This window comes from Mchenga conophoros, linkage group LG19 (assembly GCF_057382185.1).
Source record: "Mchenga conophoros isolate Kocher_MC1m ecotype Shallow Benthic linkage group LG19, M_conophoros_male_GT1.1, whole genome shotgun sequence".
In the NCBI taxonomy this organism is placed as follows: domain Eukaryota; kingdom Metazoa; phylum Chordata; class Actinopteri; order Cichliformes; family Cichlidae; genus Mchenga; species Mchenga conophoros.
Window position 1 is genome coordinate 22017044 of NC_140544.1, and position 16602 is coordinate 22033645.

The 16602-nt window shown below is 38.4% G+C and overlaps 1 protein-coding gene across 1 annotated transcript; it reads left to right on the forward strand.

Annotated features, from left to right (window-relative positions):
- Positions 1-500: 500 nt before the first annotated feature.
- nkx2-1 (NK2 homeobox 1) lies at positions 501-2961 on the forward strand. The gene is made up of 2 exons (XM_085256836.1): positions 501-1061; positions 1672-2961. Exons 1-2 carry the CDS (start codon positions 695-697, stop codon positions 2346-2348), a joined length of 1044 nt encoding a protein of 347 aa, XP_085112962.1. The 5' UTR covers positions 501-694; the 3' UTR covers positions 2349-2961.
- The last annotated feature ends 13641 nt before the right edge of the window (positions 2962-16602 follow it).

Below are 16602 nucleotides of genomic sequence, written 5' to 3' on the forward strand. Positions count from 1 at the left end.
TTTACTTATCAGTATCAGTCATTTTCCCTCCGCGCAAGTGCACTTTTGCATGTCTGAGTACGATAAGGCATAACACAAACAATCCTGCAATCACTGGAGGCCTCTCATGGCCATTAAAAGTCAGTAGTTCAACTGAGGAGTGGTTCTCCAACTCTCAAGTCCATATAGGCCTCCTTTCATCAAGAGGCCCTCGTAAACATCACTACAGTTAATAAAGTGTATTGTGGTCACTGCAATCTCAAGGTGCAGCCACGTGTTCATCAGCAACATCAACAAGTCCCAAACTCCACACATGCAGCAGCTGCAGCGTGCTCGGACACCGCTTGCAGTCTCGGGGATGAACATTTATGATCATGCACGGTGCTTATGTTATTGTTAGTGGGAGGGGAGCACATGTCTTGTAAATGAAATTACGCTCGACGAAAGGAGGCTAGAGCTGTTTTGTATTGTTGGCGATGCCCCGCCTCTGATGGTAGCCTTAAACCTGGCACCCAGCTAAAACAAACCAAAGCCAGCACCGAGCTCCCACTCAATCCAATTAAGGCGGACTTGAGGCGCTCTCTTACGTGTTCATCTACCAGGATCGACGTTGAGACAACAGGAAGCAGAGGGGCTTTGGCCAAAAAAAAAAAAAAAAAAGGCAGAAGGAGAGATTGCCTTGCCTTCTAATTTCTCCCTCTCCAGCCCCAGAACAATGTCGATGAGCCCTAAGCATACGACTCCTTTTTCTGTTTCCGATATCTTGAGTCCCCTTGAGGAGAGCTATAAGAAAGTAAGTATGGAGAATAACAACTTGGGGGCACCTCTCACTTCTTACCGGCAGCCGCAAGTCTCACAGGCGGCGATGCAGCAGCACCACATGGGCCATAATGGGACTGTGTCTGCGGCTTACCACATGACTGCGGCAGGTGTTTCTCAGCTGTCACACACGGCCATGGGGGGCTACTGTAACGGCAACCTGGGCAACATGGGCGACCTGCCGTCTTACCAAGACGGCATGAGGGGCAGCGCCACGGCAACCGGCTGGTACGGAGCCAACCCAGATCCGCGTTTTTCCACCAGTGAGTATCCTGCACCTGTTCTTTGACTCCAGCTTGGAGTTATCACAGTCCGCATTGAGCTGAAATCCATATTTTTGCGGATGTTTCGTGGTGCTGTGTTTTAGGAGTTGCAGTACAGTTTTTATAATCTTTACGTTTTTCGGCACAAAATTGGCATTTTTCAAGTTTCGGTACTTTAGATGTTTCCAGTAAGGAGGGGCAGAAATCGCGCAAATATTCAAGTTTTTAATCCACAGATTTCAACATTTGTAAAGATTCTCACGACAGAAAAATAATGGAACAGTTTTCCTTCAGGGCTTTCACACTCATCCAGCAGTAACAGCTTTGCTGTCATTTATGAGCGGCTCCTTAAATTTGGTCGATGTAGTTTATGAACACGCTTTCACTTTGACACTTTTGAGTTTTAGGTGTTGTAAATAAAGGTGTCTGCTTCTTTGAGACCCGTGAAGATTTATAAAAAGCTGATAATTGAGTAACATTGTTGATTTTTGCATCTGCAAATGATATTTGTCCATACTAAATTTTCTCTCCATATAAATGTCTCTATGTAACACGAGAATATAACTTTAAAAAAAAATTGAATTTAATTACAATTATTTTCCCCCCTCAGTTTCCCGCTTCATGGGCTCATCATCCGGGATGAACATGGGCAGCATGGGCAGTCTCAGTTCCCTGGCAGACGTGGGTAAAGGCATGGGCTCTCTGTCAACCACACCGAGGAGAAAGAGGCGAGTGCTGTTCTCCCAGGCGCAGGTGTACGAGCTGGAGCGACGCTTCAAGCAGCAGAAATACCTGTCGGCGCCGGAGAGGGAACACCTGGCAAGTATGATCCACCTCACCCCGACCCAGGTGAAAATCTGGTTCCAGAATCACCGGTATAAAATGAAGAGGCAGGCAAAAGACAAAGCCTCCCAGCAGCAGATGCAGCAGGAGAGCGGCTCCTGCCAACAACAGCAGCAGCAGTCACCTCGGAGAGTAGCTGTGCCGGTGCTGGTAAAGGATGGGAAGCCGTGCCAAGGCAGCGGCCACACGCCCACATCCTCCGCTCAGACGCACCACCAGCAAGGGGGCAATGTCATGATTATGTCTAACAACACGTCCGGCCTCGGCCAGCATCAGAGCCAGCAGGTGGGAAGCACAGGTCACTCTCCAGACTTGGCGCAGCACTCCTCCAGTCCGCCCTCACTTCAGAGCCAAGTGGCCGGCCTCTCCCACCTCAACTCCCCCGCCGCAGAGTACGGCTCGGCCTTGCAGTGTTCAGCCCTGTTATACGGCAGGACATGGTGACAAGAGGCGCCGGCTATGATTTAAATCTAATTTTAAAAAAGAAAAGACATTTTTATGTTAATGCTCGGCAAGTTTCACTGTAAATGTGCGCACTTGAACAAGAACCGAGTGAAACCGACGCAGCTCTTCTTGAATTTTTTCTCCTCCCCATTTCGAAAGGAAGTGTGACTCTTGTGGAAGAATCACTTGTTCACAAACTGCGGATGTAAAAGTCTTGGGATTTATTTATGTAAATTATATTGACACAAAGGAAGAATCAGCAGTCAAATAGGCCCCATAGTTGGGATAACTAAACCCGAAACAGAGACGCAGATAGACTGCAGGACTGCTGGGTGCTCTTAAATTTCCCTCCTCAGACACAAATGTGATGACTCTGATTCATAATAGAATTTAATGTAAGCCGTAGATCTAGCTTGTATATTTCAGTAAAAGGTTTGAATTTTAGCTATTTGTTGTACAAAGTTTTTGACGCTATTGCCGGTTTGTTGTCGTTTCACTGGTATTTGTACGTTTTATTTCTTTGTAACTTATATAGATATTTGACTTACAGCAAAACAGTCCTATTAATAAATTATGGAACCCAAACAGTTAAACTTTGTTGTGAAATTAAATAATTATTTAGGTAAAGACAACAAAACAGCAGGGTTATTATTATTATTATTATTATTATTATTATTATTATTATTATTAGTTTTTTGCAGATAAAATGCAAGAAAGAACAAGCAACTAGAAGTTTTCAAAATATGTTCAGATTTGTCAGAACGTGGGAAAAAATAACTAAATGCCGCATTAGTTCTGACATGACAGTAAATACTGGGGCCTATTTCACCCCCCAGCCCCTGTTTTTTCTCCTGCTAAATCACATACCTCGCAGGCTTATCGTTTCATGGCTGCAACTCACACAAGCATGCCCTGGAGAGTAAACTGAGCCTTTTATGTGCTTTTTTCTTTTCTCTTTCTGTATGTGTGTTTTCTCTCGGCGTGAGTCAGAAAGGTAAGGTACCTCGACTCCCAACATCAAACACAAACGCTGCTCAAAGGGCAGCTTATCGATGAAATCCCTCGCCAAACAGCGCCGTATTCTTCTCAAAAGAGTCGTGAGGTGAACTGTTGGCGCGGGGCTATCAGATGGTTCATCAATAATCAATCCGGGAATTGAAAGGAAACAGGCTGTTTGTGTCGGGCATTAAAAACAAACCTGCCTCCACACAGATATTTATATATGTTAAATATTAGACTGTAGATTTTTTTTTAACCCTGTGGGATGTTTGACACTTGGAGATATCTTTATTTTCAAAATAAAGAACTCAAGCTGTAATTTATTTCCCTTTAGTTGTAGGGTTCGGTAAATAAAAGGTATAATAATCATTAGAGACTATTCTCCTGCCACCTAACAGAGATATAGGTCTTAAACAGTAAACAATGTGGTAGCTAAGCGGCGGGGTTAATGATGGGCGATTTTCGGTTATGGCTTGACCAGGGTAAGTTGTTTTCAAATCAGCGCTGTCATGTGTCATAAAGCTATAATTTTAGAGCCTTTCAGACAGGATACGTAATGAAAATAATTTATCTTTAAAGCTTTTTTTTTTAATCCTCCAGCTTCTTGGCTTCTACTGGCTTTCATTTCTGATGCTGCCTGAAATAAGTGAGGATTTAAAGCATACACTTTAATAAAACTTCTCTGGATGTTTATCCGTTGTCTTGAGATAATTGATCTTTACTCCACATGATCCAACCAAAGTAATTTTTCCTTCCATTTGCCTATCTGACTTTTCCGGTCCTGCTGCACTTTTAATTCCTGAAATTTTATTAATTATATGGAAACTTCTTTATTTCTAGACCGGAATGTACTCAACTATTCACATACTACTGTTTTTCAAAGTCACCCAGCTTTATTTGACGCCCGAGGTGACCATTATGTTTTGGGGGTTTTTTGTTTTGTATTTTTTAATATTCTCTATTTTTTCTGATACTTACCGTATGCATCGGTGGCCAAAGTACATGCGGCTCATATAGTACAGTTAGAAGCCTTAGTCCACAACTGGACCACAAGTTGTTTATATGACTTTTGCATAAGTCCCATTTTAGCACAAATTCTGCAAAACACTCAGAGAACTGGGGCTCAGCAGTGCTTTTTGCTTAATGGGGGCTAATGTTAATACAAATACAAGAACATTAACTGATTTTCTACAACTTTGTATTTAAAATCCAAAAGCATATTCAGTCAGTATTATCGTATAAAAAATGTGATGTTCAAAAAAATTAGGCACTAAACTCACGTCCGTCTCCTTTCCAAGCACGCAGTAGGTCTTTCCCTTGAAGCCAGAGAAAGATACAGTTTAAGGGCACCAGGCAGCCCCTAGAAAAGCAATTTTAGAGACTTTAAGTGAAATCTTACCAGCATCAGAAACTATCTTCTATTAGGTATTTTGCAGAGCAGGTTTTGTTCGGGAGAGAAGTGAGAACTTTGGGATTACATTAACATGTCTTTGGCGCGGTGTGTGGTCTTTGTGTGCAGCTTGTAGCTGTTGAGAATGACTTGTTGGAAACGTGTGTGCTCTCATCGCTCTCTTTTGTAGAAACCCACAGTGCAACTTCTCAAGTCTTCCTGCCTTTATTGTGGGCTGTCTTCACGAACCCCAAGCAATTAGTCTCTAATCTCAAGGTAATCATATTTGAGTTAGTGACTAGCTGCTGAATTTCATTCACCCAGGGACCCAGTGTATCAGTAGTACGTAGTCAATACTCAATTTAAAGTTGAGGAGGACAAAATGTATAAAATGTATATATATATATATATATATATATATATATATATATATATATATATATATATATATATATATATATATATATATATAGCTTCAGAAATGAAATAAAAGCGGGGGCTGGGGTCTCTTTAACTTTTATTTTAATTTTCCCTCAAAATGTATAAATTGTGGATTTCTTTTCAGAGCACATTAAGCATTTTATTAGATTCTTTTTATTAAACCCAACAAATATCGACATCGCGGTAAAGAGACAGCCTAACAGCTAACTAGTTAGATACAGTGAGCCTAGCAGGGCAGTTATCAGTAGCTTGGGTTTCTTTTTGTGTTTGTTTTTTTAATTTGTTCTAAAACTACAACTTACAAAACAGTTTTCAAAAGTTTTTTTTTATATTGGGAAAAATTCAAATAAGAGTAATGCTCACGTAGATTACCTATTAATATTAACAGACCTGCAATCATTAAACAAAAACTAGTGAGTCGTTGGTGATTTTGTTCACTGGTGTGTGATTCCTGACATACATTGCTGCTGAGTATGTGACGATGGCGTGGCCTATTCTCGACATTAAGAAGTGCTCCAATAATTACTTGAATTTCACATAAACTAATAATAATAATAATAATAATAATAATAATAATAATAATATGCTAAGTAAGTGTTTGTAGTGCGTTTAATTGCTTTTCTTCTGATTTAGATGTTAATGATGACACGGGTGCTGTCCACGGTGCTGAAAAGAATACGTCAATGGGAAAATGAAAAATGAGCACAAAGTCTGCATTTATTACATAAGATATACTCAAAAAAGCATTTTCATATTAGTCGTTGTATAATCTTATAAATCTATATGTATATATGAAAACTCTGTTCTTTTTAAATACAGCCACTCTCGTTCTTCTTTCTTAAGTTCCTAAACATTTCATTGCAGCAGGCCCAAGCATTCATGAGGATTACAAATAGGACAATTACACAGCAAATGCAATCACCCCCCTTGGTAAATGTTATTGTGAGCTAGCAGCAAAAATCTTTAATTGTGCTACGTTTATCTGCTTCTTCGAGCCATTGTGCAAAGAGCGCAAACGAGGGTCATTTGCGAACTGAAATACTTTGCATGCAAAGCGGAACACAAGATGCTGTAATACTTGACCTTTCAGCATAATTGTTGAAGGCATGAAATGCAGCATTCAGAGCTCGCTGAGTGGAGTCTTTCTTTATCTCTCCCGCTGATGAACAAAGTGCATTTTATATATCTTCGGTGTTGGCTTTGTTTCTTTTGAGAAAATTTTCCCTGAGACTGGCTGCAATTTATCTTCATTTTAATAATACTGCTTGGGTAAAAAAACAAAAAAAACAAAAACAAAACAAAAAGAACCCGAAAGAATGAAAGAAAAAAAGAAAAGAAAACGGCACAAATCACACGACTTTTCAATTCAATACTTAATGGACTTCATGCAAAACCCAAAAACCGACGAAACTTGTAAATAGATGTTCTCGTATAAAAAAAGAAGTCTGTAAATTAATCATGTTTGGCAGCTGGGGTTCAACATATTCCTCAAGGACAATTAAGGCAGAGGATTTTGCAGATGGTTAAGTCTCATTTCTCATGTTGGACGTTGTCGTGGTGCCACTGTAAAATTTCAAGAAGTAACTTTGTTCGAAACTCTCAATGCAAAAAGGATAAAAAGAAGATTAAAATGAGCTCTCTAGAGTTTCATAATTTAATTGATTAATCTATATAAAACAATCAAAATCGCAATTAAAAACATTCCCTAAAGTGATCAACAAAAATTCATCTCTCCTTTGGAATTGTTAAAGTAAGTAAAAGAAAAAATCCCAGGTATGTTATGCTATTTACAGTAGGGTGCAGAATTTCTAAATACTCATAAATTTGCATGCAAAATTCTGTATTTGGATTAGACATGACACTGAAACATTTAGATTTATATTTCACTTGTTCCTGATCATTTTGTAATAACATCAAAATAAGTAAAGCACTTTAAATTGTCTCGAAAAAACTTATTCAGAGTTCTTGCATAAGAGATTTCTGCTAAATAATCACCAGGCTCTTAGGTTTTGTAGATTTAACATGTTTTTTTCATTAAGGTAATTGATTGTAAGGAGAGTGTCATCTGCATAGATGTTAAAGTCACCGTCAAAAAGAGTGTCAGTTTTGATTTTTTTAATTGTTTGTTTTATATTGTTTGGTTTGGTTTTTCTAAATGAAACAACATGAGGATGGGGTCTATAAAAAGGGGGGTGCAGATTAGCAATCATCTTATATTAAGAAATCTAAAGGGGAGTGCTGGCCTCTGCACCTCCATTGCCAGAGTAGGACAAGAGGTTGAAAAATTAGTTCTAGACAAATTCGATTTTAGAAATGTAAACAAATTTTAGGCTGCTTAAAATCAAAATACACACACCAACATATTGAAACCTCCCAAAACAGAAGCTTCATGTGGTCACGTGCCATTTTTTATGATGGTAGTGGTTGCCACAAATTATGTTCGTTTAGATAATTTTATAAAATATTGGATTTGTTGTTGTTGTTGTTTTACAGAAAGCAAATAAATCATTTAAAAAACTGACACAGAGTAGGACTTAGAAACTGTAATTTGTTCTGATTTCTAGGCTTACACAGACAATTTGTAAAGTAAAAGGGAAACAGTGATACTGCATATATTTCTTTGTCAGAGTTGGATGATATCAACCAGTTCTGGCCACAGAAAACCTGAATGCCCAAACTGAGCGACAGTGAAAGAGAATTTCTAATAAAGCTACAAATGCATGTTTAATAGATGATACATATTCAGTTTGCCCAGATAAAAGGAAAGCATTTTATTTCACTAGCTTATTAAATAAGGCAATTGTTCTTGAAAATATTAGAAATTAAATCTAACCTCTGTGTACTTACTTATTTCTAACTTGTTATTTAGACAGGAATGCATACCCACAACTTATTTATGTAGATTCACACTGAGGACATACTACAAGCCAAAGGTTAAACTTGAAATCAGAAACAAACACCAACAAACTAAATGTTATAAAATAGCAGGTGGTTAAGTTTCTTATATTATTGATAGTTTTAAAGTGAAAGGAAAATCTGTTACAAAAATGAAATCTTAGTTATGTGCAATAACACGGTTATATCTGCGGTTGGAGGGCAGGCAGTGTGGGTGTCACATGTTAACCGTAGGCTCTCTTCTTCTAAACTAATGAAATCATTTTCTACCTGTATCCATCGAAGACCCAGTTCGACTTAAGTTCAAGATACATTAGGAGTTCTTAATGTAAGTAGCCATAAAATTAGAATAGACTCGGGGTAGAAAAAGAATAATAAGTAATAGGCTAAGGGTTTCGGGCTGTAGAAATTGGCATTATGAGTAGCACTGGACACCAGGATCTAGTTGGATTTAACTTAAACAGTGGACATTATACCTCGTATTCAGTGACCATGTTTAGAAGCAGTGTCACCTGATTTCCATTCTCTTGTTACATGATGACATACCATGTAAACTGGGGTATTATAGAACCCTCTAAATATTGATAAAAATGTATTGATAAAATAAAACACTTTTTTTTTGCTTAACCGACTTTGTTGATACTTTTTAAGCTACTTTACTTTATCAACTAGTAAACTTTATTCTGTGTCTTAACTTTTGTATTGCCATTACAGCACTTAATTTTCTTATTTATTGTAAGCTATTTTGTTGTACAGTGCTTTGTGACAGCTTGTTTGTGAAAAGCAGTTTATAAAACGCGTACTACAAATACTTAATACTAATGCTCTCATTTAATTACTTAATATTGTACAAACTTGGGAAAAAAACATTCACAGCATATTTTTACACATGTGCACTTAAGACACTTAGAAACAAAAAAAGAAATGTTTTGATCAGTCTTTATACTTTACAACAATAAATTGTTAATTTTCTTTAAACTTTAAGTTTTGTAGACATTCTCCACCTTTCCATCGCTAAAAAAAATACCTATTTACAAGTACTGTTAAAATCCTCCAAACTATATTTTGGCCATGGCCCTTAGTTCCCCTGTCCTTCAGAATAGGCCCTAGCCTGCTTTCATGGGTCTGTATGAGCTTATTTCAGGAGAGGATCTTATAAACACTGCAAGGCTACTGCCATTCTCTGTGACCTGAGTGGGTATAGTTTTTTTTTAATCCAAAAGACAAAATGAGCAGGTTCATATCCAAGCATCATAAACCAACCCAGTTTTCTATGGCACAATACATGAATTGTTTCATCAACTCTCCATACCTTCAAAACTACTCTACTTGTGTGTTTGTCCAAAAGTAACAGTGTGAAATATGTTTGTTTTGTGCACTCACCCAATGCCACATAAATGTAAACATACTTTTGACATTTGACAGAAATGTGGATAAGAATAAGGCTGGATTGAGACTTAAGTCTCTGTGTGGAAGGTCCTCATCAGGATAGAAATTCAAGTAAATGAGTGAGCTGGTGTGCGCGCCCACGCTGTGTGTGCTCCTGTTAAACATGCCAATTAAATGAGACCAGACTAAAGCGGAGTTGTCATGTCTGTGTACAGTACCAGCAGGAGTCCTTTAGAAACCAACGAGCCATCACTAACCCCGTTAACACCAGACCCTCCAGACCGACCCGGGTGCCGCTGCTCGCTCTATAGGCCTGCAGCAATAACTTCTCCATTTAATGAAGGTTTGAATAGTCCAAGGCTATCCCTTTCAAATAGTGAGACCTAAAGTGAATTGAAATTGATTTGCATGCTATAAATATGAGAGCACTTATGAATTATAGGCCATAATAACATTTTTTAGAGGAATTAACACAAAAAAGTGTGTTTAGTTTATAAAGGATGTTCGGCAATATTAAAAGGAGTGCTGCAGAGTAACTAAGTGGATATACTCAATATCTATATGTAAATGTAAAGATACAAGGGCTTACTCCGAGCTCTGTTTTCTATTACTCTTCTAAACTGATTTGAAAGCTACAATTTACAAATTAAGATTTTAGTAAAAACAGCTTCTGTTTAGTAACTACTCATCACTGCAGTTACCACTGACCACCTACAGCATTGGGTGTACTTCATCCAAATAAAAATTAATGATAGTAATTCTCAGCTGATAGGTATAATGAGTCCACCTACTTTTAACCATACTTTATTTTATTTATTTATTTTTTACAATTTTTGACCAATACTAAGCTTTCTTTTTTGTATCTGGTATTGTTATATGTGCCACTGCTATGAATAGTTCTTCCAGAGCTCTATGGTAACATTTTCAGGTAAGAAACCTTAAAAGTCGAAACCAGTTACCCTGATTTTGCTTTTTTGCTTTGCCCAGTAAGCATTAAAAGCTTCACACACATGCCTAACGTGAAAATTTAAAGCATAAAATGAATGAAACTTCCCATATGCTCTCAGTAAAGAGGGACAACTTGATTAAACCGCACTGAATCCATGGATAATCCAGCAGTCAGTCCATTCTCCTGTGTGAGTGAATGGTGGGGTAGGCTGCGTCTCTTTGCAGACTGAAAAAAAAATTCCTTGAATGTTTCTACACAATAAGCAATCAAGATCCCAAAGCCTGGACATTTGACAGCTTAATGAGTTCAGGCTGCAATCACTTTAAGAAAAGCCATGGTCCCTTTTAACCAGAGCACAGTCTATATGAGCCGAGCTGAGAAAAGGCACAGCGCGTCCATCTAACTCACAGTAAAGACGCACATAACTACAGGTTAATAAAAACACGGGGTGGAGGTGGATGTAAATAGGTCCTGTATATTAGGACCTGTTGAGACTTGCATGTTTTGTTCGGCTACAGGAGGAGGGGTGATATTTGCCCCCCTAATGAAATATGTCATTACGAGGAATTCATGTGACACAAAAGGGGCGACAGTCAAAAATTGCCCCACTGCTGTTCAGTAATTATATAGTTTGCCCTGGCAGCGCCTTCAGGCAGGTGGCTGGTCCATCATGCAAATGGCTTGGCTGTGCCGACATAATTAGCCACTGCGAGCCGCTTAAATTAACAATTAGCTAACATGCAATTCTGTTCACAACGCGGTAGTTCTCCTTTTTGGCCAATTGTCACTGTATGTTATTCCGGTGGCTGAATTGCTCAGTAGGATATAGGCTATGTGGTTTCTTACTTGGTCAATTTACAGGCTAAATGAACGGAAATCGACAGAATGGGGGTTTATATCCTAATCCCCAAAGAGAAGCTGCATGGCAGCGCATTTATGTTAAACACTTAGTCGGGAGAAAGAAAAAAGCCTGTAACACACATTTCATGGATGTCAGGCTGACAGGCAGCTCAATATAGGAGTGTCAGGTGTTGATAGTCAAATGGCAGTTTAACAGAAAACAGCAGTGTAAGTGAGAGTGAATCGGACTCAGGGGCCACACGCTGCGCTTCAGCCAGCCCTAAAGGTTCTGCTTTTTTAACCTCTTCACTGATCCCCTTGCAGCCGGCGTCCAAAACACTATTGCCTTACTGCAGGCCAATCACGGCCCACCCACTCTCTCATTATTCTCGCTGCCCTCCGACATGACACGGGAACAAAGTAGACATTAAGCAACATTAAACCCAGGGATGGGAGTAATCAGGAACCCGTTATCTCTTAATGAAGGAAAACACATGCGGAGCGATACACATAGCGGGTAATCAATAGAAAGGCCTGACAAAAGGAATCGGAGAGCCCAAAAAGGGAAAATGCAAATCAATTAGAATCGTTGTTTGCTTTGAAACCGTTCAGTCTATTTCCATTAATTACATGTTCATTAAAAGTAATTCGTCTAGGCTACACACCAACAACAGTTGTCTCTCCCCTTGTCCCTTTTTTAAGGGAATGGCTTAAAAAAGGGAATGGCTTGGGTCCAACTTCTTGTTAACATTTAATCTCACTCAGGCTTGGACTTTTTAGGGGGGGGAAGGAGTTTGAGTCAAGCTGCCTCAGTAAGTCCATCTGCTGAACAATGTATTCTGAGCTAAAACTGTATGAAAGTCATGCTTGAGCTCAATTTAAATACCTTAAAAACTCTGTGTTGGTTCAAATCATCAAAAGGCAATTTGTACAACACTTATATTCACTCTCATTTAGTTTAGCCTGCCTATTTGCTTAAAAACAGACAAAACTGTGTTTTTTAATAGAGTGTTATGTGGAAATGTCATGTTTCACTCTCACAATCAGCATGCTATCTTATCTCCTTTTTTTTCCACAATCTGAGTTGCTTTTACCAAAGGCCCACAACCTCTTGTTGGTTGCTATAGCATTTTCAAGCACCATTCTGCTAAATCCCAACCCCCACATAGACCTGCTCTGCACACTTGTAATAAATTATCCTCAAGTGAAACGACTAAAAATGAGCTGGACCGAAGCTGGACAGGGCCACTTTACTGAATCACACCTCATAAACATTTTCATTTTTGTGTGACTTGACCCCCAAAGCTTTTATACAGTCAATGCATGTGTCTGGGTCTTTCATCACACATGGTCTGAACCTTGCCAACTCTATGGGCCTACTGTTATTGAAGCTCTTATCTGCCTGCTGATGACTGATGTTATGCAATCACATTTTGCAGGAGCAGTAGACAAAATCTGTAGGCGGCTGGATGCATCACTTATGGAGCCTCCTCCTTATCCTACAGTGTGAAGTGCAAACATATGGGCCTGGAACGCTAGTGAGGAGAGTGCTGATTTGTTGATTAATTAAACATGCCCCCCCCCCAAAAAAAAAGAATTGCTCCCTAAAATCCCACATTCACAATGCCGTACCACCAAGTTCAGTGTTGAACAAGTGGAAATCTGAATCAGCCTCTTTATTCCATGAGCCCCATCTTTGCCAAATTGAATGCAGATTGAAAATAATTTTTCAGCTCTTGACTTCAGCTATTCACCACTCTGAATTGGTTTTGCTACTGTCACGTTGCCACACAAATGTAAATAAACACATTTTAGTCTTCAAATTATTGTTCAGCTAAAATTTGAGGGATATTGTCTAATGCGCAAAGAGAAATGACAGTGCTAGGTTACTGTAAATACACTGTCATTTTGAATAAATCCTCAAATCTCTGATTAATTTTGCTGTCACTTTCACCGCATTTTCCAGAGAATAATTTCAAGATTTTTTTAACATGCAATAACCAGCACAACTACTAATACATGTAAGTGCACCTCCAGCCATGCCAAAAAATGAGGCCGTTATAATGATTTTATTAAATGCATTATACTTAAAATGCTTAATATATGTACATATCAATGTCTGCCACAAACTCTTTAGCACTCACCTATTCTTGTGGTTTCCCAGTACAGGACCAGTGCCTGCTGTGTTTTGGCAGGAAATCAATACAGGGAGAAAATCTGTTCTAATCATCTGTACATTTACCATCACAATCAACAATCAAAGCCAAGACCTGAATCTTTATTTGTAGGCCTGAACTGAACAATTTTCCCACTGTGAAAGGCAAGCTAAATTAGAACCCTTGGTTCCTGTTAGTAGCTCTTAATGGCTCTGATTTGTGAACTGCTAAATGAGGTTATGTAAATTGATCCTGAATGTAGGCAGAGGCCCCCAGGTGACAGGTGCAGTCAGCTGAAGGTGGGGGCAGGGATGGTGTCATGCAATGGGGAATGGGGGGAGTAATATGCTAGGATGTATTTACAGGCCCGCAGGGAGACAGAGTTGCAGACTGAGATTAGGTGCATTACCTGGGAACTGAGTGAAAAGTAACACATTTTTAGTTGGGTTTCTTTTCAGCGTTACAGAATTATTTTGTCACTGCTCTTTCAATTCCTAGCAGGATCAATCCAAACAAGTAATAACAATGAAAAGATGCAAAGTATATTTCTTTAATAAAAAGTACTTGTTTACTTTTCCATTTCACTTTCACTGCATTTTAGATACAAATTTTAATTTACTATATATGTGTTCCCTCTAAGCTGTGCGCGTGAGCAATCGCGCACTGCTGACACGGTCTCCCCACACAGAAAATCTGCACTGCGCACAAAAAAAAATCCAGACTGAATTGGAATAAAAGTAAAAACATGTATTTATTTTATTTATTTTGCTCATCCAAAACACAAAAAATTAGTGTGTTGTTTTAACCGAGCCCATGCTCTTTATGTATCATTTCTATATTGGAACCAACTTTGTACAAAAAAAACAACCTTTCTTTGAAGTATCCACAAAAGCAAACAACATATAAATATTTATGGAATAACACTTCCTATAATTTAGTAATAAGCCAGCCACTTCATTAGTTACCCTGTGACCGATATATCAGTTTTGCCCCCTTCGCTTTCAGAACTTCCTTAATTCTTCATGGCAGACTCAGCAAGGAGGATTTTGGTACATGGTAGCATCACATAGTTGTTGTAGATTTCAGCTGTTCATTCACAATGCAAATGTCCTGTTCTACCGCATCCTAAAGGTGCTCTACTGGATTGAAATGTGGTAACTGTTGAGGCCATTTGAGTACAGTAAATTCATTCTCATGTTCAAGAAACAACTTTGACATGATTAGAGTTTTCTGACATGGTGCATTATCCTGCTGGAATTAGCCATTTGAGGATGGGCACACTGTGCTCATGAAGGGATGAGCATGGTCAGCAACAATACTCAGGTAGGCTGCAGTGTTTAAACAATATTCAGTTGGTGCTAAAGGGCCCAAAGTGTACCAGAAAAATATCTGCCACACAATTACACCACCAGCAGCAGCCTGAACTGGTGATATTGATAGCAGAATGGATCTAAGCTTTCATGTTGTTTACAACTCTACCTTCCAAATGTTGCAAAAATTAAGACTCATGAGGCCAGGTTGTATTTTTCCAGTCTTCTTTTGTGCAATTTTTTGAGCATTATGTGGATTTTACCATCATTTTCCTGTTCTGAGAGGAGTGGAACACAGTGTGTTCTTCTGCTGTAGCCCATCTGATTCAACGTTGAATGTGTGCATTCAGAGCTGCTCTTCTGCATAGCTTGTTTGGTTGCATAGGAATCTGGCCATTCTACAGTGACATCAACAAGGCATTTCACCCTTTTAATTGCTGCCCACTAGATATTTTTCACTTTTTTGGACCATTATCTCTAAGCCCTAGAGATAAAAACCCATTCACCCATATTAGCTCCATCCCATTCAGTTAAAACTTTACAATGGTACATAAGAAGTAGGTCTATTAGAAAAAATATTCAAAATGACTTAAAAAACCACACTGGTGGTTTTATTGAGATGAATAATGAATCCTGTTACATTTGAAACATTTGTACTATATGTACATTTTGATTAAGAGGTCTAGTTTTGTACTTGTACTTGAGAATTGGAATACTTTTTCCACCAGCTGTACATGCAGGGCTTCTACTAAAATTGCTGGTGATGCTCAGAAACATTGTGCATCCCCACTACAACATCACTTTCCTTTACGCTTTCTCTATCATTATTCATGACAGATATCTCATGTTAAGTGTTAAGGCACACACGAATATGATTCGGACACGTTTCCATAGCTCTAACCGAAGACATAATAACAAGGGAACTATCTACATACAGCCTCTCAGGGAAAGACTGCTGAGTGATTGAAGCACTCTGACTCACCGCTCTTCACTTCAGCCATTTAGGCTCTGCTGACTACTGTCTCAGCTGCGTTAAGGACAATGTAGGTGGACTAAGTTGCCACTGGTGACTTGGTCAGACTTTTATAAGTATGAAACCCAACCAGTAGTGAAATGTAATTGGCTGCATTTACTTAAGTACAGTACTGGTGCAATTTTATATTCCACTACATACATTTCACAGCTGTAGTCATAGCTGTAGCTTTCATTGTGACTGTAATAGTTAGTGACTATATATTGCCAGACTATAATACATATTCTTAAATTGCATCTGTTTAGAAACTGCTAGTGAAGTAACAGTCTCTGTAGGTTCATTACTACAAATAACTACTGCAAGAGTAATTCATTAATTGAATGAATGAAAGAAATGCTCTTCATTAACCAAACATCTCCTTGTTACTAGACTAAAACTAATTTGAAAACTAAAATGGAAAATACAACTGGATTGTGTGTTATCCTCCAGGTCTATACTCTCTTTTTTTTTATCTAAAATGGCAACTTCATCACGGGTTCACGGATGAACTTCACTCAAAACTCCTGTTTTATCCATAATCTTAATTTTGTTCACTAGATTCCAGTTTTCTCATGTTTACTCCTCTCCACATGCAGAAGTTAGTCATGGAGTTCCTGAAGGATCTATGGTAGAGCCAATACTTTTCACATTACCCAAAAATTTACTTTTACCTGTAAATCAGACCAAGTAAATCGATTGAACTATAAGAACATTGTGAATTGTAAACTTTTTAATTTCTAAATCAAGAAGTGTTTTGTTTTTAAGACCTTGCAAACAGTTACTCTGGTTGGCATTACCATGGCATCTGTTTTTATTGTGATATTTATGAGCAGAACATTTCATTAAATATTGTATATTATTTAAAAAATATAT